At 49.5% G+C, this 22,948-nt stretch overlaps 1 protein-coding gene across 2 annotated transcripts; it reads left to right on the top strand.

The window, feature by feature from the left end:
- Positions 1 to 2,586: 2,586 nt before the first annotated feature.
- ADA (adenosine deaminase) lies at positions 2,587 to 21,921 on the top strand. 2 transcript variants are annotated; one of them, XM_085079341.1, is made up of 12 exons: positions 2,672 to 2,725; positions 3,378 to 3,490; positions 9,540 to 9,601; positions 12,748 to 12,870; positions 12,974 to 13,117; positions 13,955 to 14,070; positions 16,284 to 16,408; positions 18,012 to 18,083; positions 18,350 to 18,451; positions 19,178 to 19,245; positions 19,628 to 19,757; positions 20,159 to 21,921. In XM_085079341.1, exons 4-12 carry the CDS (start codon positions 12,791 to 12,793, stop codon positions 20,258 to 20,260), a joined length of 939 nt encoding a protein of 312 aa, XP_084935467.1. In that variant the 5' UTR covers positions 2,672 to 2,725; positions 3,378 to 3,490; positions 9,540 to 9,601; positions 12,748 to 12,790; the 3' UTR covers positions 20,261 to 21,921. The 2 variants fall into 2 exon arrangements, with proteins under 2 accessions (XP_084935466.1, XP_084935467.1); XM_085079340.1 differs by lacking the exon at positions 3,378 to 3,490 and having other exon boundaries at positions 2,587 to 2,725.
- The last annotated feature ends 1,027 nt before the right edge of the window (positions 21,922 to 22,948 follow it).

Raw genomic sequence — 22,948 nt, 5'->3', positions numbered from 1 at the left:
TCTGCAACACACTTGTGTCCAATGAATGCACTGTGCTGACACTCCTGGAAAGAGCTGAGTCTGCAGCACACATGTATTTGCTAAGCAGGAAAAAAACATCAGAAACCCCTTACTGCACCATTCCCAGTCGATGGGGCCAGTTCAGCTCCATTTACCCCTTTCTGACCTTTGCTATCAACTCTCCTCCCAGCAGAAAATTACCCACAGGCTATTTTTTTACCTTGTAATTTCCTCTAATCTCAAATAAATGCTCTAATTGACCTCTGTCCTCTCAGTGTACATGACACACCAAGCAGGGCTGTGCCTAGAAAAGACCATTAGAAAGCACTGCCTATTCACACTGGGGCCATTTATGTTGTAATTACTTTGAACCAGAAGTCAGACCTCAAATATGTGATGCTGTGAGTCATTATTTAGGCAAAATAAATGTTTTTCAGGTAGCTGCTAAAAAAACCCCATGATATGGAGGTGAAATGGTCCATGTGAGCCAGACCTCACCTTGCCCAGAGGTAATTCCACACCCAGTGGCTAACTTGTACCCTGGACTATTTTGTTTCTGCCCAGACCATCTATGCACACCCAGGGAGGGGAGGGGTGTGTTTCCAAATTCAGCATTTTTAAAACTGGGAGCTTGAGATGATGTCACCTTTTGGTGACCCCAGAAATCACACATTTTAAAGTATCTGCTGCTTATTCCTGCTGGTTTTCTATAAATCTGGTGTAGTGCTGCTCCATCCCACAGACTACTGGAAGCCCTGAGCAGTGCCAGCCCTGTATTTGCTAACTAATTATTATTTTCCCCTGCCAGTCACTATTTTGTAAAGAATTTTTTTGCCAGTTAGCTGTGTCTAATGTGCTTTGTCTGTACAGCATGGATGCAGTCAGGGCATCCCTGAAAGGTGGTACTTAATGAAAGAGAACATGTTGATGAACCTTCCACCCCAGCCAAACCCTGGGGTTTCCCACGGGCTCCACTGCAGTGCACATACCCAAATGACCTTGGGATCTGAGCTGAAAAACTGCTGTTTTCTCAATGCCTACTTGGCTTTGGGGCAGAAATTCCATCACTGCTCTCATGGAAAGCTGGGGAGGAGTGACAAGGGAGGCCAGTGACATTTCCCTGTGGAGCAGTGAGCCTGTAGCATGTCCTGCACTCACTCAGCAGTGCCAGCACCAGCTTGCAGCCCCTGCTTTCAGGGCTGCTCACTCTCCTGGGCTCTTTGTTGTCACCTGGCTGTGACAGCACAGGGCTGGAGGAGCACTCAGCCTTCCCCATCCCCACAAGCAGAGCTCTGCATAGCTAATCCCCTGCTGCCAGCTTCCACAAACAGTGTCCATCTGGAGTAAACACAGCTGGGGAAAGAGATGAGGAAACTTTATTTTGCAACCATTTGTGGTAGTGTTCACAACTACAGCCCCAAGCGCTCTCTTTGCTCATGCACCAGAGCAAGTAACAATAGTATTTTTCATTGATATAGTGATTTTTGTCTCCAAGGCTCCGTGCACACCCAGCCTGTGGTCTGGGGATGGCCTCTCCTGGCCAGGTGAACTCCTGTCATGCAGAACAAAACTGTGGTCCTTGTCTCTGCAGTGATATTGGAAATACCACCAGACTAGTTAGTGCCTTCCAGGAAGCTTGGGTCTCATCTCACCCAAGGCTGCATATGGGCCCCAGGTATGCTCCCCAAGGGTCACTCTAGGGAGTGGTTCCCCTGGCAGATTTGCCTTTAGCTAGATGGGGATGCTAGGTCTGGAGTGAGTGAAACTCTGCTCTCTCCAGTATCTGAGAAGCTATGCTCAACAGAGAGGAGCAGGCAGAACTTCTCTGAAAGTCCCCTGCTCTGGAGATACTCGAAACCAACCTGGACACGACCCTGTGCAACCTACTCTAGGTGAAACTGTATTAGCAGTGGGGCTGGACTAAATGATCTCCAGAGGCTCCTTCCCAAACATTCTGTGTTTCTGTGGCTTTCTGCCTCACTTCAAAGGTGTGGGCTGCCCTGTGCATCACCCATGGGAGAGGAAAGCAGGAGGCAGAGGAGCACCATAAAACACGGCCAGGTCACTGAAAATAAAAAATGAAAAGTTGGGTGTGAGTTTGCAGGAGCTACAAGTAGGTGTATGATGGACTGAAAGCCATCGGACAAAACAAGTGAGTCACTGAAAGGTTAAAACAAACATTGTTGAATTGGCTTAGGACTGCAATCAAAGCTGGAGGTTGCTTTCCTGTTCTACAGGCTGAGCTGTCATTTTTTTCCTGTTCTAATTTTTGTCCGTGTTATCGTTGGAGGAGCAGGTCCACCCAGGCCATCAACTCCTGAAGGAAACACCAGCGGGATTTCAGGAAGGGTGGGTTTAGATTAAATTTGAGGGGGAAATTCTTCCCTGTGAAGGTGGGGAGGCCCTGGCACAGGTTGCCCAGAGGAGCTGTGGCTGCCCCATCCCTGCAAGTGTCCAAGCCAGCGCGGACGTGGCTTGGAGCAAGCTGGGACAGTGGCAGGTGTCCCTGCGGGTGGCGGGGGTGGGACGAAACTGATTGCAGCGTCCCTGCCCGCCGACCCGCCGGTGGCTCCGTGCCTGGCGGGGCTCGGCGTGCGCGGGGCGGGGCGGAGGGGCGGGCGAGCGGGGCGGGGGCGGCCGAGCCCAGAGGAGAAGAGCGGAGCGGCGGCACGGCGGCGGCAACGGCGGCATGGAGCCGGCACAGAGAGTCTTCGAGGGACCCAAGGTGAGCCGGCAGCGCTGCGGGGGCGCGGGGCTGGGAGTGGGACCGCGGTACTGTGCGGTGCTGTGCGGTGCTGTGCGGTGCTGTGCGGTGCTGTGCAGGGAGCGGGGCGCGCAGCGGTGCGGAGCTGCCGTTCCCGGGCTGCGGTGCCGCGATGCCGCGATCCGGGTGGTGCCCCGCAGCCGGGCGGCCGCACCTGCCCTCCTCCCCCGGCGGAGGAGCCGCGGCTGCCCCTGGGCTGCAGCCGGCTGGGAACTGGGGCACTCGCTGCGGGTGCTCCCGGCGCTGTCACCCGGCGGTCCCAGCCGGGCGCTGCGCTGCCCCGGCCCGGTGCTCCCCGCAGGACAGGCGGGGGCTGTCCAGGGTGTCTCGGCGTTCCGCACATCCCCCGCCGGAGCGGTGCGGGTCCAGGCTCATCCCAGCGCCCGCCCGGGGACACGGCTCCGCCGGGCTGGGGATGCACAAGTGGCCTGGCTGGGGAAGAGGCAAGCTCTGAATGGCCTTGCATCCCAACTACTATCGTGGTCTACTAAAACAAATCTTTTCTCTTGTGTTTTTTATTTTGTTTTGGAGCTTGATTTTGTTGTTTTGTGAATGGTTTTGTTTTGGGGTTGTTGTGGTTCTGTTATTTTTTTTTCTTCTCTTAAACATTTAGTTCAGTTATGCCTCAGATACCTGTGACATCACCTTGTGGCAGCTGTCAGAGTGTGCTCCAGCCTTTCACTCTTTCCAGGCCCTGTATAAGTACATCTCTAGTAGGATGATACGGTAATGTGTTTGTTACTAAGCTTGTAAAACACTTGAGGAGGAAGAAGATGAAACAGCTGTAGTTAGCAATAGTCCTAATCTGATGGCAGAACTCTGTCTGTGCTGCACGATGGCTCAGCTCTCAGGCTGTGATCTGGGTAAGCTGCTGTGCAGGGAGCAGGTCTCCTCTGCCTGGCTACCAGGTTGAGCTCTTGGTGGCAAGTAAGGAGTCAAGGCAGAGGAAACTAAGAAAAGTGATGTAAGAGTTGTGGTGTTTCCACTCTGGGAGAACATGAGTGGTGGCAACTGCTTGTGGCTTTTCCAGAGAAGATTGTCTCCAAAACCATGAAAGGATTGGGGGTTTTTGCTGCTGTTTGCATCCCCTCTTACTCCCTAACCATTTATCTCTCAGCTTCAGTTTGCACCAGAAAAATCTTGAATACTTGGAAAGGGCTGTGTGGACAGGTCTGATTCATGTTTCATTCCATCACTATGGTTCCCTCTCAAGGAAGTTGATCCATGCAATAGCAGGTGCACCTTGATACCAAAATCTGGGGAGCACTGGCAGCTGGTAATGGTTAAAGCCTTTTTAAGTCCACTTCAGTTTTTGGGAGATGATGGCATTTCATCAGCTCCACTAAGAACAGACGCTGTTGGTTCACCCCAACGATTTTAAACTTTTGACTAAGAGAAGCAACTTAAGTTCTTCTTTCACTTGTGCGTCCACTCTTCCAGTGTGTGGGAGAGTGGGATACTGAAGAGAACGACCTAGGAAAAACTGCAGGGTTTGACTGCTAAGATCAAGCTTCTGTTGTCTGACTATTGGCAATTATGAGATTGGTTTTCCTGAGTCAGGCAGTCCCTTTCAGTCCTGTGAACCTGCTAAGTCAGGCTTGGGGAAAAAAAAATGGGCCTGAAGTCAGTTAATGGGCCCTATTCATTCCTCTGGATCCTCTGCCATTGGGAATGATCAGTTTTGTGTTTTAGAGATGTTTCTGGTAACTGGAACAGCCCTGGGTGAATGTGGGGCCAGGGCTGCCTCTGCATTGTTCAGGAACTCGCTGACTCCCAGTGACTGCAGTGATGCACAGGGAGCTGTAGAGGGACAACTTTGAACCCTGCTTATCGTAGACCATAAAAGAGCAGAGAAGGTTGATATTCCTTTGACGTCAACTGGCTTTCCTGCTTTCTGCTCCACAACTGGAGTGGACGCCGTGTCCTTGCTCACTGCTGGCTCCTCTTTCTGCAGGCCAGCCCCAGCCTGGGGACCTCAGGACACATAGCTCTCTTCTCCTGCAGCTCCCATGTGCCAGGGACATGGGGAGAGATGGCCAGAGCTGTCTCTGGCTGTGTGAGTCCTGTCAATGGAGGGAGGGTGGCTGGTGACACAACCTGGGTGGTGTCAAAGGGTATGCTGGCTGCACCCAGGAGATTTGGGTGGACATCCTGCCCCACTCACTGCAGCACTGCAGACTGTCTCTACCTGTTGTGGGGACTGGGAGTGCATGATGGTGTGTCGGGGACGATGTTGGATTTGCCTTGTCCACTTCTTGTGCACAGCCTGACCCAACTGTCTTGGCACAGGTCAGAGCCTGGTGCTGCTGCTGCTGCATTGAACTCAAGCCATACCTTATGAGTGGTATCTTGTGTGCTCAATTTGTTAAGAATGGGGTACAGGGACACTTTCAGATAACCCTCCCAGATCCACTTGTCAAACATGGTGGCAGTGAGAGGTTGGCTTGGTGCTGCACAATATGCAAGGACTCTTGTGTGTTGCTCTGAAGTGATGCCTCACTCAGCCAGGTGTGGGTGTGAGGTCTGTGATGGGTGGGTGGGCACACGGACCATCACCTGTGATGACACACAGCCACCTTCCCCTATTAATGTCACCAGGAGCCTTGTACTGAGGTCAGTGGAGGCTGAGTAGTTGGTGTCAGGAGGGTGGTACTAAAGGCTGCTCAGCATGGGAGCATCCTCCTCTTCCTCAGCCACCAAACCCATGAATCAGTCTAGATGTCTAGAAAGCACAAATATTTCCTGCAGTGGAGCAGTGTGGGTCTTGTGGTCTCCCATGTTTCTCTTCTAAAGGCTCATTCATGCCTTAAAGCATTTGATAGATACGTCTCCCAAATGCATTTGTGGTGTTGGCAAGTTTCGAGGATAATACTGTGCCACTTCCACCTCACAACCCTCTTGAACCACTCTCACCTCTTGCTTCTAAATGTGTGTTTGAGGTGAGTTTAGGATGAGGATCACTTTGCTCCAGACAATACAATTCCATGAAATCAGTCTCTGAGGAACACAATTCGTGGGTTTTTTCAGTGATTTGCTATGCTTATCTAATAATTGACAAATTACAGCAGTAAACTACCCTGTTTTTCAGCTATTGAGATTAATAGAATGAATTTAAATTACCTCCTTTTAAGGGGCTGATAAGTAATCCTGGGCAAAGTCACTGTTAAGAGTTTTGAAATGATGCAACTTTATCAGCTGCCTAATTACCTGTTAACGTCTGCTAGAAACCTCACAATAAATGGGGTGGACTGACTTTGGTCATTGTATATATTTCAAAAAAGACCCTAAGACTGCCTAATACAGAAAATCCTTCAAGTGACTTAGCTTGAATGGTTCTTTTTATGACATATAATAGGCTAGCTGAGCAGGTAACTGCTCTGCCATGGTCCACTGATCAAACCATAATAGAGAAGTTGTGTTGGCTTGACTGTGGCTGAAAATACTTTTAATGTTTGGTTAACTTTTTCCCCTTAATTTCACTAAATTGAAAATAATCAGACTTTATCTTGGAATGGAACATACTTGTTTGAGTACCTTCATTTTGTGTTTGAATTTATTTTTGAAGCTTATTAAGTCTCAAAGAAAACATTACAATATTTTCAGAGAAGTCAAGCCAGAGCCCTTAAAACTTCTCCTTTTTAAAAATCTAAACCAACTTGCTGATATCTGCACTAATGAGTCACGTGCCATGGTTGAGCTAAAACTTTTTTTGCATAAAAATGGAAAGCACTGGGTTTGCTGTGATGGCCTTGCTGGGGGCTGTCTGTGCTGTGGACACACAATTTGCAGCCTTTTGAATGTCCTTTGAACTCATCCTTCTGGTTTTCAACAAGTCTATAGTGAAACTAGAAGTTTTATTGCATTACACCCTGGGTTTTGGATGGAAGTCAGTGGAGGTGCAGGAGGGTTCATGGACAAAGCTGGTTCTGAGGGTCCTCACTGTACCTGGGAGAAGAACAAAGCTCCTGCCTCAGCAAAGCATTGGAAAGCTCTGCTGCTTGCTTGTTCTTCATCAGAACAGGTGATGCCACACCCAGCTGGGCTGTGAAAAGGGAAGGTATCCGTCTGGTCTAGTGGTAGGCATCACTGTCTATAGCAGGGGGCTTGGAAATAAATGACCTTTAAGTTCATTTCCAATCCAAGCCTTTCTGTGATTCCATGATAAGTGCTCCTGGAGTCATTGAAGGCTCTTCTCCATTGCTGGTGCAGCCTGTGGTGTTGTTCAGACCCTTCACCAAGTGTTGAGATCCCAATTTAATATGTGTGCACATGCTTCCTCTCTAAATAACCCAGAGGGTTTGGGGTGGGAGACCACAGTTAGATCTGTGTATTAAGGTGCAGAGAACCCTGGAAGAAGCGCTGGGCTCCTGCATTCACCTAATTTCTGCTTGCTCAGGCATTGTCCCCTGGAGCCACAGCTCAGAGAGAACTTTCATCTTTATCTGGGTACTTTCCTTGGCTTAAGGCAAGGTCGTGTCACCCATTTGTATCTGGAAAAGTCTTGTGCTTTGTTTACCCAAAACAAACACGGCAGGAAGAGAGCTGAAATGTAATCTGCGGTGAGCAGCCTCCCACGGACCTGGTAGCCCTCGGGGTTTGCAAGCAAGGTGCCTGGGGCAGATGAGCTGCTGGGTTGTGCCTCTGCCGGTTGCATCCTTATCTGGAGCCCTGGAGGCACACCTTTCCATCTTCTCGATGTCCTTTGGCTGTCTCAACAGCATAGACTAGTTCTCAGCTGCAGAAAATGATGCTCTCAAGCACTAATATTGAGGAAACCCGAAACTTTTTGGGGTTGAACAACATTGCACAAGGGTTTCTTAGCATTTAGTTTCAGTCTCTCCAGACCCAAAAAAAGGTTGGCAGGGGAGAAGAAGCCTGTTGCTGATGTTGGAAAGGAGCCTTGCTGCTTTACAAGCATCTTGCCTGCAGAAGTGGTAGGAGGAGGTGACTTGCATAGATGAAGGATGCCACAGAGTCTGCTTTCTCATGTTCTCGTGTCATGCTGGGATGTTCTTGCTGCAAACACTTAAACTGTTTGAGGGAGAAGACCTCAATAAATTCAGGTTGCTTTGTTTTTAAATCCAGCGTGAGCAAACTTCAAGTCTGCAACTCCATCAGGCAATCCTAAGGGTTGTTGAATACCTCAAGGAGTGGATCTTGCATGGTTTTGAAATAGGAATTGGAGCTCAAGAGTGGAAAATGTGCCAGGCGTCCACATCTGGCAGTGGAGATCATGTCTGTAGCCTGTTATTTTATCTGCTGCTTTGCAGGACATTTAGTGCTCGTGAGCAGGATTGTGTAACTCAAGGAGGGGGGAAAAATCAGGTTTTGGCCTCTATAGATCTTCCTTCTCTGTAGATTCAGATTGTACCTTAAGGGTGGGAAAAGTGTCAGGGATATCTTTTTAAAACCCAGCACCTGCATTTTGCATCCCACCAGTGTTTCAGTGGCAGATTCATGGCCATTGTGTGGAGATGGCCTGAGCCCCAGTGCTGTTCCTGCCCTGCCTTTTGCAGCAGAAGTGGTCAGTGAAAGCCCTGGCAGTGCCAGGTGCCTCTGCCTGCAGGGATGGGAGTGAGCTCATGGGCAATAGTGCATGCCCCAGAGATGGGCACTGCCAGCCCTGTGCCAGGAGCTCACGTCACCTGCTCTTGGACACTTGAAGGCACCATGTACTCATTTTTCTCCCAGCTCCTCGTAGTTATTGTTTGATACATACCCTGATGCCAGAGAGCTTGTGAGTTTTAATTAGTAACCCTGGGCAGTTTAGTTATCCATGCAAATATCCAGTTCTCTTCTGAATCTTACTCAATTCTTACCCTCAGCACCCTGCAGCTATCGTCTATGGAGGGAGATGTAGAACATTGTGTATTAAGTTTCTAATCTACAGTTTCATTAAAAAGTAAAATAGAATTAAATGCGTATTTTTAGGCTATTCTGTTACTTAAAAGAAAACAGTTCAGGAAAGATGACTATCAATCTGAAATGTTTTACAGCTAATATTTTCCTTCCCAGTTCTACTTCCAAATTATATTTGTCATGTTCCTCCAAAAGCCCCAGTTGGCTAATGGAAAAAGCTTGCTTTTGCTTTTCTGGGGCTTTCTCCAAAATCCAATGTTTCAGCAATAATGGGGAAAAAGGGCTTCAGAGTGAAAAGATCTGACTTACTGTCCCATTTTTAATGGGTAAAAATTTAGGTGTTTTATTTTAAAACATTGTTAGCTCTATGGGGCAGCTTGTTTTTATTATTTTTACAGCACCTTTGTGCCATGGGACTGACCCTTTGTGTAGGATTAGAGAGCCTGTAAGCTCTGATAATACCAAGTAATTAACAACCCATCCGGACCTGATTCTTGGAAGTGAATTCAAAGTTTTTGTGTAATGACTCTTAGCAAATTAATTGGTGTTTGGCTGCCTGTGATTTCAAGGAGGAAGCTGTAAAGTGAAGGTATTTGGGGTTAGCTTTAGTCTTCCCAAACTTTAAACCATGTAAGCTAAATAAGGATAGGGCGGTTCCTGAAAATTACTGGAAACAATAAATTTCTATAGATTCATTATATGTGTGAGCTGCAGCAGCCACAACAATGTATTTAGACCATACTTAAATATTGAAAAATAAACTTTATAATGATTTTATTTAAAAAATATTTATGTGCCTCCTTGTCATGACTTTGTCCCTGGATGGGTTGCATTTATACCCATGTGAACACCAGCTGCTTGTCTCTGAACTACTGTTGCAGTTCTAAGAGTGCCTGACCCATTTCTCTTCTTGCAGGTAGAGCTTCATGTCCACCTGGATGGAGCCATTAGACCAGAGACCATCTTGTACTTCGGCAAGTGAGTTGTGGAGGGAAGAAAGCTCTGGGAGCTGTGGTTCAAAAGCATCATCCCTTGTGCTTGTCCAGATCTGAGAGAGGAGCTCTTGCAGGCAGAAAACCTGGCTGGTGCTGGTTCTCTGTCTGCCCAGAAGGGTCCTCTGGCTGCACTGAGACTGAACACATCCCAAAAGACAGTGGGGCTGCACAGGCAGCAGGAATGTGAGTGAAGTGGTCATGGGTTTGTGAGCCGGGCAAGCTAAGAGGAGCCACCATGAGAACAGCTCAGAACATGTCTCATAAAGAGCTGCTTGCCTTTGAAGTGTACCCAGGACATGGCAGAGGCACTGTATTCCCATTTCTTTTTCCACATTCCTAATTTCAAAAGCAAGTGGAATGACAGCAGCCTGGGAGTGTTGTCTTGGTAGTGGTGCTGTTCCATGGTTTGGGAGGAAAAGGCAGCTTGGGTGCCCTTCCCTGCCCTGCTGCCATGTGCCTTTGAATCCCAGGCTGTGTGCCTGGTGTCAGCAGTCAGGGAGTCACTCTCCTGTGTGGGTGACCCAGGGAAGCATTTGGCAGTGACTTAGAGAGAGGTTGTTTCCTTGACAGAGCCCACGTGCATCTTCCTTCAGTGTAGATTCTGTGGGAAGCATGGGGTAAATGATTAACCTGTGTGAGGGCCTGGCTCCATATTTGTAAGCAAAACAAACACGATTTCTTACAGCTGTCACTGATACCCTCACATCAAGAAGGTGGCAAAGTAAGGATTTCAGGAAACAGCTTAGGCACAGCTCTGGTACTTTGGGGAGGAAGTCAGTTCTGAGGAGGACGTGAAGTGGTTCTGACATTGTGTGAGTCCTGCAGACTCCAAGGCAGAGCAGTCCTAGGGGGAAATACTCTTTCTGGAGTAGATTTTTCTGCAGGGCCTGGCCACACTTTTTGCAATGTAGTCAGAGCAAGGAGAGTGGGTCAGGGCTGTTCATCCTATTTGTTGCTGGATGCTGGTGTGGTGAACTGAGTCAGGGCTCTTGCTGCAGGGCTGGGGTACAGGTCCAAATGAACAGAAGAGTTGGTGCTGACTCCTGGGGCTCTGCTGGGTCCCTCTGCCTGCAAACAGAAAATGCCAGTGTAGTCCCTTAGGAGAATTGCTGGAGCCCTGAAACCCAGGAGGCACTGCCTGTCTGGGGATCCTGTGCCAGGATTCTTGCTTAGGGCAGAAACCTTCATTGCCTGAGCGTGTGCTGAGTTCCCTCTTATTTTTAAACAGCCCTGGCATCCCCCTGAGCTGCCAGCCCTTGGGTAGAGCAAGGCTGTGCTATTCATGAGCTCTAAAACTTGCACTCACAAAAAAAGCAGTGGGGCAGTGCAGAAGGCTGTAGGGAACTGAGTGCCTTAAGAACCTCACCCTGGGCACAGAAAGCTGCTTGTGGTCTATTTTCAAAGGTAAAGAGCTGGAAATAAAGTTGCCAGGGGGTGTCTGACCATGTACACATAACCCCAGGCTGCTGGGATGCATAAAGCCCCCTTGGGCAGTGCACTGCTGAACTCAGCCATTTTTAGAAACTTTTTCTTCAATTCTGTCAGGTCTGGGTCAGTCTTTGCATCTGCTCTGCCCAGCCAAAGAGCTTAGAGCCATGACAGGCCCCTCATGGGGACTGGGTATCCCCAGGAGAGTTGCCCTTTCCATGGTGGGCATGGTGCTGCCTGTGGCTGGAGGAAGCTCTGGGCAAGACACTGAGGTGGCAATGAGGACAAACCCATTCCCCTGGGGCCACTTTGCTTCAAGAAGAATCCTATCTCTGAGGAGAGTTGGGTGGGACAGCAGCACATCCAAAAGCCACAGTGGTATGATCCACCAGACTTCCTCATCCAGAGGCGTGATTCCAGTGTGGATCCTCCCAAAGCATTGCCACTGATGCCTGCATGCAAGCACTTCCTCAGGAAGCACACAGTAGGGATCAGGGAAGTAGCTTTGCTGTGGGTAACTTTCCTGGGGCAGGTGGAGGAAGGTGCAAGTCGGTTCCTGGAGCAGAGACTGATGTGTCAGTGCCATGGAAAGGGCAAGGCAAAGAGGAAAATCGATGCCTTGGCAGAGATGAGTGTTCCCTGCTGAGTGCCAGCAACTTAATCTGTGCAGATTGCATGTGAGGGCTGAGCGTGGGACTGGTTTCCTTCCTGGCTGAGCAGGGAAGGAGCAATGTTTACTGAGCCCAGGAACAGGGTCCTTTGGACTGTGTCCCTGCGTGGCTCGTTGGGATGGTTGCTGGCATCACAACACTAAAGCTGTCTGGTGTTTTGTCGCCATTAGCAGAGTTCTTCCATCAATCAGCTGTAATTCATTGTGGCAGGAAAGAGGATTAAAAACAAATGTCTAGTTATTATTCCAAATTTATGTTGGCTTGTGCAGGGTACCAGACTGTGGGGGGTGGCAAAGCCTGCTCAGGAAGCTGCAGCACCCTTGGCTGGCAGCTCCCTCAATCCCAGCTGTTGCCACACTGGGGACACCTTCACCCCCTTGGTATTCCAGCTGCCCCTGGAGAAGATGGCCTCTTCCCCCTTGGAAGCATTTATGTGGGCATTAACAGGTCTGTCCCTTTGGTGAGAGCAGTTGTTGCCATTTGTTCCTGTGTGGGAGGTGTTCCTGTCACAGAAGATGCCACCAGGATGTTGGGCTCAGGAACCAGCTTGCTCGCAGGAGCTGCTGGCACTAAACCCATGAGCCACGACACTTCTGCCTTGTGTGATCCCAGGCCTTGGCGCATCTCCTTGATTTTTCAATCCTTTGAGCCTGCATAAGTGGAATTTGACTTTTCTACAGAATTTTGGCAATTCTGCTGCTAGGTCCAGGCGGTGCCAAGAAATAATCCAGAGCCCCTTTAGATGAACTCCTTCTTAAGCTTAAAATGTGCCCTGGCTGTGTTCCTGCCGGGTCAGCCTGGGCTTGTATTTTGGTTTGTTTGTGCTTTGCCTGTGTTTTGGATCGCCTTCCTCCCTGTTGAGATTCAGGGCTCCATCCATGAGGAGATTTTGGAAGGACAGTGTGTGCTGTATCTTTCCTGTGAAGAAATGGTGGTTGATGCTGCCAGCTTTGGATACAATTGGGCTATGAAATGGACCGATAAAAATGTGATAACCTTCCCTGTCAGTAACATGTGGCTTCATTTCCAGGAAAAGAGGCATCCCTCTCCCTGGGGATACTGTTGAGGAGCTCATGAAGTATGTCAGCTATGACACACCACTGACACTTCCCCAGTTTCTAGAGAAATTTGATTACTACATGCCTGCCATTGCGTAAGTGACCTGCTTTTTGCTTCTTCCCCCTCAACACCTTGGCTCAGCCTTGGAGATCCTCTGTGGGACCTGAGGGTGACAGTTCCCACTGCCATCCCTGCAGGGGTGACCGTGAGGCGGTGAAGAGGATTGCCTACGAGTTTGTGGAAACCAAAGCAAAGGAAGGAATCACCTATGTGGAGGTCCGGTACAGCCCTCACCTCCTGGCCAACTCTGGCGTGGAGCCCATCCCCTGGGGACAAGCTGAGTGAGTGACCCTGCTGTGCTGGGGAGCTGCTGGGTGGCTGGTTGGGCATGGAGAAGGCAAGGCCCATGCCAGTCAGCCACTGTGTGTGCAAAGGCTGCTGTAACAAACCCCCTTTCTCCTCCCATGCAGTGAGCACTGGCATGCTTTCACCTCTCTCCCATCAGTAGGGTTTTTCATCTTAAATACCTCTGTGTGCTGCAGTGTTTTAAAGTCCCTTGCTCTAGGCACCAAGTTCTGCATGTGCAGAGCAGCTGTGCTCAACCTTCTGGCTGGAGCCATTCCCTGTGAGGGAAAGCAGAGTCCAGCTATGGACTGCCTGACTACAAAGTGGGAATTTGAGCTGGCAGAGATGGTGGGTGGTGTTGGAGGGGGCTGGTGATCCCATCCCTTCCTTTCATGTCATCCCCTCTGTGATGTGTGCCTCTCATTAAACCAGTGCTGGGCTCTGGGGCCCCTCTGAAGTGTGCTGTGGTGGGTGCTGAGCACTGGGCTTGCCCCTGCCTGCCTGCAGGCAGCTGTGTGCCCCAGTGAGATGCTCTGGAAAAGGTGGAGGTTCCTCTGCTCAGGCAGGATTGGCACCCAGGTCCCCAAGTCCTTTCTAAACCTTAGTGTCATCTGTGCATGCTTTAGTGCCAATATCTGGTAAATGTGGGCATGGCATGGGTGTAAAAGGTGCTCTCAGGCTCTGGGTGGTCTCACTGGGCACCTCTGGGTGTTCAGGCAGGTGGAACTGGGGCCAGCCTGTCCTCCCATGGGGATGCTGGGCTTGACCTGTGGCTCCTGCCTGCCTCGCTGGCAAGCATCTGGCCTCTTGCTGATGGCTTTTCCTCCCTGCAGGGGAGACCTCACTCCAGATGAAGTGGTTCAGCTCGTAAATCAGGGACTGCAGGATGGAGAAAGGGATTTCCACATCAAAGCCAGGTCTATTCTATGCTGCATGCGCCATATGCCAAGTAATGTATTGCAGCTCCCCTGCTGCTCTGCTCCCCTTCCCTGACGCGTGGCGGGGGGGATGTCCCCTGGGTCTGGGGCTCTGCAGGAAGGTGGGGACAGCCCCAGTCTGTGGGTCTGATGTGGGACCAGACAGTGCTGAGGAGATTGTTTTCTTGCTGGGGGTCCCCTGCTCCTTTCACTGTAGGGCAAAGCTCTGCTGGATGCAAGAGTGGGGTCTGTGGGTACAACCAGTATCTGAAAGGTCTTGCCAGAGGGATAAAAGGGGCCCTTCTGTCCTCTCCTGGGGGAGCTGTGATCTCTGCTCCCTGCCCAAAGGCCAGAGCTCATTTTGGGCCAGTGAAAGCCATTGGCACAGTGAGCAGTTGCATCTGCCATGACTGTCTGGAGCTCTGAGAATGAATGGTCATGGAGGGAGGACCAGGCATGGCATCTCACTCTTCCCTGCTCATGGTCCTACAGGTTGCTCCTTCCTTAGCCTGGGTCATGGGGCAGCCAGAGAATCCACTGGCAACAGCCAGTCTCTGCTGGCTTAAGCTGAAAACACAAGTCAAATATACTTAAGGCATATATACTAAATGTTTTTTTTATAAAATCAGCAGCTCTGAACTTTGTTGTTAACAGATGCTGTGACCCAGAATAGGAAGAAAACCCAATTTCCAGCATTTCAATGGGCTGCTGAGTTTTGAGAGCATCTTCCTCTAGGGAAGGATGCAGCCAGAGAGAGGCTTTGACAGTAACTGTTTTATGTGAAGATTTTATTCTGAGTGTCTTCATATCTCACAGCAGCTTTATGTAGGCTTAGTAGGGTAGATGGTGGAAAGACTTTACCTAATGATTAATTTGTGTCTAAAAATGTGAAAAGTTATATTCTTGGAAACTGGGAGATTTGAGAGTGTTTTGTTTTTTTTTCCTGCCTGCACAGTCAACACCAAACAATGCTTTGAAAACTTGACCCTTATATTTCTGGTTCCAGGAAGAAAATGTTTTTCTTTGTAGAAACTGGAGAGCTGTAAGGCACAGTCACATTGATCTGCAGTTACGGTCCCTGCCAGCACACAAATGGTAAAGGCAGGAGGTGGCAGGAGCATCCAAGGGCATGTGCAGCCTGCACTTCATTGCAGGAGGGAGTGCTTGGCCAAAAAGCAGAGTTGGCATTCTCATACCTGTGTCCCAGGGCACCAGCTGATACCCAGAACCAGTGATGTGCTAGATAAAGAGTCTAGCAGTACATTCAGGATGTGCTGCACAGTGAGACGCCACCCTATAATTAATGAATTGTTGAGAGAAAGGCAGAGATGCCAGCCAGAACTAGGTCATGTTAAACTTGTTAATAAAATAATGGCTCTAACGCAGCGAGTTGGAAAATGATGGGGAAGAAAAAAGATGAAGTTGCACACATCATCCTGGTGTGTTCATATGATTTGGGGACTGTGTACACAGCAGGTGCCTGTTAATTATTAACACTACTGTTTATCTCTGTTTCTTGGCCTTTCTGCTAAGGCTAAGTGCTATGTGAGCTGGTAGATGCAGTTCCTTTCTCAGAGGTTATCTGTCCTGATCTGGGAGAGCTCTGAAGCAGTTGTTGGCCACTTGTTACTCTCTTTCTCACTGATGTCTGATAGATAAAACTTGAGCTCTGTCCCACCAGGAGTAGAATCCTTGGGGGAGTCAAGGATGCCTTACAACAGAACAGGGATGACTGTAGCACAGGGCCCCCCAGAAATCCCTCCCAATTCAATCTCCTCCATGACATAACCCATCTGATGGGCCAATGCCTTCCTTTCCCCTCACCTTGCCCACTCTGGGAAGGGTGAAGGCTCAGGATTTGAGGGATTTCTCCAACACACCATGGGCAGTGCAGTTTTCTTACCTTGAGCCAACTGCAGCAGCCACTACTGCTTGGAGGTTTTTTAATTTTTTTCCCTGCTTGAAGTGAGCAGAAAAACATGATGAGAGCAGTTTTATAGCTGGTGAATAATTTGATTTCCCTTTATTTGACAACAGACTGATCAGCTGACAGCTTTTATTTGCCTGGAGATAACAGACCTTTCTAGGAGTGTGCTAGCTTTCTTTTTGAGCATCAAATTCTAGGAAAGGCTGAAGAGAATAGCTCTAGCCCTCTAGTTATAGGACCAGGATTTGTTTAAAAAAAATGCTGAAGGTGTGACCTTTATGAATGTTTCCTCCTGAATCCTGGTGCTGCCTCTTCCAGGCTGGTCTCCAGAGGTGGTGGAGCTCTGCAAGAAATACCGAAACGACTCTGTGGTGGCTGTTGACCTGGCTGGGGATGAGTCCCTGAAGGTGGAGAATTACTCTGAGCATAAGAAGGCTTATGAGGTTTGTGGAATTAGTATTTTAAAAGAAATTGCAAGAAAAATATATATTGAGGGGACATGCGTGAAGCGACGCTTTTCAAACTGCAAACAGCTGGGACAGCTTAAAAATCCATTGCAGCTATTAAAAACATTCCGTTAAATAGCCAAAGTATTTGTTTATGTTTCCTAAATGATTAATGGCAGGCATCATTGCTAAAACATGGCCTTAGAGCTGGGGCTTGGCATGCTACCCTGTAGGACTGAGTGTGACATGAGTGACATGGAGCCCAAATCAGCCCCCACCCCACTGCTGTTGGCTCCTGGGGCTTGTTGCAACCACGGCCAAGGGTGGAAGAGACTGGCCTTTCCAGTCTGGCAGAAATCACCCGAGGAGCAGAGAAGAAGCTTCACATTTGCAGGGCTTTTATCTGATCATCTCAAATGCAAACACTGGAATGGCTTCAGGAGCCTGATCCCAGGCTCTCACTAAACATCAGCCTTTCAGTGGCTCGAAGGGAAGGGAAAGCCCTGCTTCTCTTTGCTGACGAAAGTTTGGGGTGGTTAGTCTCCTCCATCCCTGGGGGAGGAGGTTGTGCACCATAACTGGCAAAAAGGATGGTGGCTTGCAAGCAGTGCTCAGGTCTGAAGCCACGTGGGGCTTCCTTGGGGTCTTTACCCCATCCCTGAAAGTTGATACAAGCAGGGCCTGCACTGGTGTGCTGGATGAACAGGGTGATTATAAACCAAGGCACGGGCACAGGGCTTTATTAACTGATGGGCAGGCAGCCTCATCCTGCCCTGGTGGGCCAGCAGTACCCAGGTCTAGCCTCCTCTGTCTGAAAGATGCATCTTGTCTCTGTGCCAGGGGCTCACTCAGGCTCTGAGGTGCTGAAGCAAACTCCCCTCCCATCTGTATTAAGTAACTGAAAACAACTCCTGAGTGCAAAGCCCTGAAGGAGGTCTGCTGCAAGATGGGGCTTGCAGCCTGCCTGGTGCTGCCAGCTGGGTGGCCCTTCTCCAGCAAGGCAGGAGCCAGGCTTCCCTCCAGGCTCCATGGCTTCCCAAAGCCCGGGTGGCCTGTGGCCCCCCAGGCAAAGAATTTTTTGGGATAGTCATGGAGCTGCACCCAAAGCTGCACTTGCAGGGTCCTTGTGGCTGGGCTGTCTCCATCCCCAGCCCCTACAGGAGGGAGGTGCTCAGTGTCACAGCATTTCTTCATCTCTGCCCTGGGGCTCTCCTGAACTCTCCCACGTGGCTGCAGCTAGCCAAAAACGTAGAAGTTCCAAAGTGTGGAACTGTTGCAGGGTTCATGCAGAAAGGCAAGTGGGTGGAGCAGGAGGAGCTCAGAGCTTGCTGCTGGCTGGAGAGGAGGCAGTGGTGAACTCACCCAGTATTAAAAGCCTGTCAGGAGCCTGGCTGGGCTCCAATGGAAGATAACCAGGATTTTTAAGTCTCTCTCTATGTGACATTACTGAGCTCTTGCAGCCCTTGAAGTGCAAGGCTCGTGATCTGTAGGCTCTTGGCACAGGAGCCTTGCTGTGCCCCTGAGGGCAGTGCCAGCCCCAGAGCTTGCTGACCTTGCTGCAGGTGATGGGACAGGACAAGAGTTCTCCCCTGTTTTGCAGGAAGCTGAGAGATGTGGGATTCATCGCACTGTCCACGCTGGGGAGGCTGGTCCAGCTGCCATGGTCAAGGAGGTATGAGGAGTTCCTGACTCAGGGCAGAAAGGGACAGGGGTGTGACTGTGTGACAGGTGTGTGCACGGGGGAGAGAGGTGTTCAAGTCCTCTCCATATCCATAGCAAAGTGAACATTGGGGTCATGGGCAGAGATCTGAGCTGACAGCTGGAAAAGGAGCCAGCTCCATGGTGTGGGCTGTGCCCACAGTGGGATGGGGGGTCTTGGGGCAGCTGGGGGTCAAGCTGGTGCCTGGAGGCTTTGAGTGGTTTTCCTGTGCTCTCTAGGCAGTTTATGTCCTGAAGGCCGAGCGTGTTGGCCATGGATACCATGTCCTGGAGGACCCTGAGCTCTACAGGGAGCTGCTGAAAATAAAGATGCATTTTGAGGTAAGGATGTGTGATGGGAGCGTGACAGCCAGGTAGCTGCTGTCTGAGTGGAAAACCAGCCCTCACTCAGGCTGTGCTACAGCCAGGGTCAGGAGATGACACCCAAGTGCTGACCCTGTGTTGTGTTGAACCTGCATGCCCAAAGCTCCACAGGAAAAATGTTGGGGACAACTGGCTGTTTGCTGGGACGTGCTGCAAGGAGCACCAGTGTGTACAGCAGCTTGTGGGAGGCTTGTAGAAGAAAGAATGGATCCTTGTGTGGCCAGGGATAAATTCTGGAGGCCTTATTCACTAACTTGTATATCTCAGACCTGCATGCTCCTTCTTCCACAAATCAGACTGCTGTACTGGAGCAAGTCTGGTTAGAGGGTGGAAATGCCCAAGAGTTCAGTGCTTGTGTGGATTTCTTTGGCTTTTCCCCAGAATGGACATATGCAACTCACAGAAGAAATATGTACTGAATGCAGGGGGTTTCTCAACTGTGATTGACACATGGCTGGTGACTGACTGGCCATGGGAAACATCCCACTGGCTCCTGCCACTGTGGGCTGTGGGCTCTTTGCATTTGTGTTCTGGGACATGCACTGGTCTATCAGAGCAGCTGGGGGACAGCTGTGAACAAAGCTCTAATCTGGTTTTACCAGTGTGCTGAGCTATCTGTGCCCACAGCTGGGGTTCAGATCCACATGGTTGATTCTGGTTTTCATGCTTAACTCCCCCTAACAGGTCTGCCCTTGGTCCAGTTATCTCACTGGAGCATGTTCTCCGGACTTCAGCAAACACCCCGTAATACAGTAAGACTTCTCAATTATGTGAAATCTCAAATAACCAGGATTTGGGTTGATTACAACTGCTTTATTGCTTTACAAAGCTAAGGCACATTTAATTACATAGGACAATGTGGCACATCCTTGTCCTTTGGTGTGGGGGAGCCTGGTGCAGCTGGAGGGGTGTGGGGGTCCCTTGGGGAGGCTGTCCTGTCCCTCCTGCCCTGCTTTGAGCTGCACTATCTACTACTGGCAGATCAGTGCAGAGCCATGAGGGGACAAGCCAAGTCTTGTGCTTGTCCCTGCAGGGACAGCCCCAAGGCCTTTGCTTTTGCTGCATTTCACCCTGAGAACTGCACAGGGTCACACCCAGTGTTTTACCCGCCAGCTCAACCCGATTTTCTTACAGGTTTAAGAAGGATCGTGCCAACTATTCTCTCAACACAGATGACCCCCTGATCTTTAACTCCACCATTGACAAGGATTATGGCATTGTGAAGGAACACATGGGATTCACTGATGAGGAGTTCAAGAGAATTGTAAGTCTCACCTTGGCTGGGTGCTCTGCTGGTGTCGTGGTGCAGCTCAGAACAACTTGCTGGTTTTTCTTTATAAATTTGATAGTTTTTAATGGAAAACAGAAAATCCTGCTCTGGCCTTGTAAGCAGGAAAGTAGGACCAGGTCTAAAGTGCATATCCCAAAAATTCCAGTGTATTTAAAGATCTTTGCTTTGTGCCTTCTCATTTCTCCTGGGACTGCTGCTAGTGATGGGCCAGAGCAGTTGTCATAAAACAAGGCCATGGAAATGAATCTGAGAGTAGAAAATTTACACACTCCCTCACCTGCTGCTGCTCAGAGCCAGGTGCTGGGATGTGCACAACTATGTGTTCATGTTTGATGTGTTTCAATACCTCTGTGTTCCCCCCTCTGCCTCCTCAGAACATCAATGCAGCCCAGTCCAGCTTCTTACCTGAGCAGGAAAAGCAGGAGCTGCTCAACAAGCTGTATGCAGCCTATGGGATGGTCCCCAATGCATCCTGACCTGTCCCTGGGAGCCAGCGTGGAGCAGAGCCCTCCTTCATGTGCCTGACACTCCCCTGTGCCAGCAGGAGCACTGGGAGGAGGTGCCCAGAGTTGGTCTCTATTCCTGGCAGCCCTGTGGTAACCCTTACATTGCTCATCAGAATCAGACTATCACATACTCCTACTTGTACCCCACAGACTCTCTTCTGAATGGATATCCAGCTTCCTATCCTGCAGTTGTGCAAGCAGACTGGATCTGCCTGCTGGCCTGATTCCCCTCTCTAGCTGCCACTGTTTCTGTACTACAAATGCAAACAGAAGAACCTCCCCTGCATTTTTTTCCCCCCTCTTTCCCTGTTTTACCTGTCCTGTCCCACTGACCTGCTTGGCCCTTGCCTGCAGTGCTGAAATAACCACTTTTAACTCTGGCTGTGGCCTGGGTTAATCTTCACCTTTCCAGGGGAGAGGTGTGCTAGTGCTGGCAGGGAGTGAGCAGCCCTTTCAGACATAGAGGCTTTATTCTTGTCCCTGTGGATAGGAAGGTTTGGTCACAGCTGTATTTACCCAGGGTTAGTCTTGTACTAACAAGACTGGAACAAGAACAAGCTGGAAGCTGGTGCCCCTGCCCGTGCACAGGTCCGAAGGGCATTTAAAATACAATATTTTGGCATCCTTTCTTGGACAAGAACTCCCATGTATCAGGCCTCCCAGTGTCACCACTGCAGAAGTGCACACCTTGGGCTCAGGCCCCAGTTGTGCTCACAGCTGGCCATGGCCATGCTCGCACATGCATAGGAAGTTGGAACATAATTTTACCACTTTGGGCCAAAATCTGCCTTCTGGGATTTTTCCCAGTTTTTTACTCATCTTGGAGAACTCCTGTGAACTGCAGTTTGATTTTCCTCTTACCTTTGTTCAGGACTTGGAAAAAACATGATAGATTGCCTGGTTTAACAATTTTGCCCTCTTTCTGATTTGACACAATCATTAGGCACTCTTAAGGCTGAATAAGTAAATTAACTAGGACCCAATGTCATATGTTGGCTCAGGTCCCATCTGATTGTTTCTCTCACTCAATTATGACAATGGCTAGAAGTCAGATCTTCAGTTTGGTGGGGAATTTATACAGAAAAACTGACCAAAAATTCCTAAGTGATTTTGGTGCATGATAATGTTTTTACTCAATAAGCAATAGAGCTGTGCATCCAGAGGAGAGACCATTTTCTTACCTGAGTGTGTGGTGTGATTTAGCATCCCAGAGGTCTGCCAAGATGCTTACTCCAAAGATACTGTACCAAAAAGTTGCCTTTGACAAGGGGCCATGGTCACTTTTAGCACAGACAGACCATGGGCTAGGTCAGTCTCAGACAGCAGTGATGGTGTGCTGGGACTATTTCCCTTCTTTCTGGGCTTCCATATTGGTCTTCAGAGTAAAATACTCCTCTCTGAAGTACATGGTGCATATATACACATAGATAGATAAATACATATGAGAGTGATTTTCTTACTTTTATAAAGCAAACGATAAATCATTACTTTTAGGGACATGATTATGGTAAGGGTTTTTTGGGTCATTTTTCTCCAAAAATTGTTTCTGAAGAGGTGTTGCTTGTTTGGATTCTGGACAGTTGATTGTTAATCCTGTTTAATAAAATAACAAATTTATATTATAAGAGAAATCTCCTTGTCGTTCTGTTCAGGGGTGACTGTTCGGGACTGTGGCCTGTGGTCCTCAATCCCTGCTAGACCACAAGAAGGGTTCATTGATGGGTGTGATGGGGGCTTTGGTAGCTCAAGTCCTGACTTCTCCTGTTGCCAGGTTGGAGCACTGTGACAGCCAGAGGAAAAGCCTGCTCCCTTGCCAGACAGCCAGGTTGGATTTATGGATGCAGGTTGTTCCAACATCCCGTCCTTTTCCCTTCAGTAATCAAAGGGGTGTGTTCCACTGCTAGAAGCAGCAGTGCCATCACTCTGTGCTCTCCCTTTCTAGATGTATAGCAAAAGTAGTTCCCTTTTTAGCCCATCTCTTGGGTTTTGCACAGTTGGTTGATGCTCAGAGCCAGAAGAGGGGCAGCCTGAGCTGCCAGGCTGCACTGTCAGCACAGGCACAGGAGTGTTTGCCAAAAGGTTTTTGGGTTATCTAGTGTTTGGTTAGACTTTGATAGGTCTGGCATGCCTGCGTTCAGCTGAAATGAAGAGCTGGGAGCATCCCTGTGCTGAGCAGCTCTGCAGAACAGGATGTGGCTGGATTAAGGCAGTGCCCTTGGTCTTTCAGCACAGTCAGTGATGGTGGCTGAGCTGGCTGTCACTTGCAGGGGGAACCTGATGCCTCTAGCCTGTCCCCTGAGAGTAGCTGGCCAACAGGACCCTGCTCCTTTGCCTAAATATAATTCTGAAACAGTTATTTTCTGACCAGGGAGAGCTAAGATTAGCCCACATTTGACTGCTGGAGGTCTTGTGTGGTGCCCAAGTCCTTCCGCATTGCCTTTCAGCTCTGTGTGTGTGTGAGCCTGAGCCAGAATTACTGTTCTGTGGTGAGGAGAGCTGGAAGTGGGGCTTAGGGACACAACTGTGCAGTCAGCCAAGCCCAGGAGCTACCTGCTGGTTTGCCCCCGGGAATGGGAAGTGGGAGCAGGTTCTTGGCTGCTGCAGGGCATGGCTCTGCAGTAGCATCCAGACACTCTGGGAGCCCTCTGCCAAAGCAGC

This window comes from Lichenostomus cassidix, chromosome 20 (assembly GCF_008360975.1).
Source record: "Lichenostomus cassidix isolate B80296 chromosome 20, HeHo_3.0, whole genome shotgun sequence".
Lineage (NCBI taxonomy): Eukaryota > Metazoa > Chordata > Aves > Passeriformes > Meliphagidae > Lichenostomus > Lichenostomus cassidix.
This window is presented reverse-complemented; position numbering and strand designations above follow the sequence as displayed.

Bases quoted from the DNA above. Each gene is read 5' to 3' on its own strand.
- ADA (XM_085079340.1), top strand. From the start codon at position 2,690: ATGGAGCCGGCACAGAGAGTCTTCGAGGGACCCAAG. The intron at 18,084-18,349 runs GTATGAGGAGTT...TGTGCTCTCTAG, and splicing joins CAGCTGCCATGGTCAAGGAG to GCAGTTTATGTCCTGAAGGC. The intron at 19,758-20,158 runs GTAAGTCTCACC...CTGCCTCCTCAG, and splicing joins ATGAGGAGTTCAAGAGAATT to AACATCAATGCAGCCCAGTC.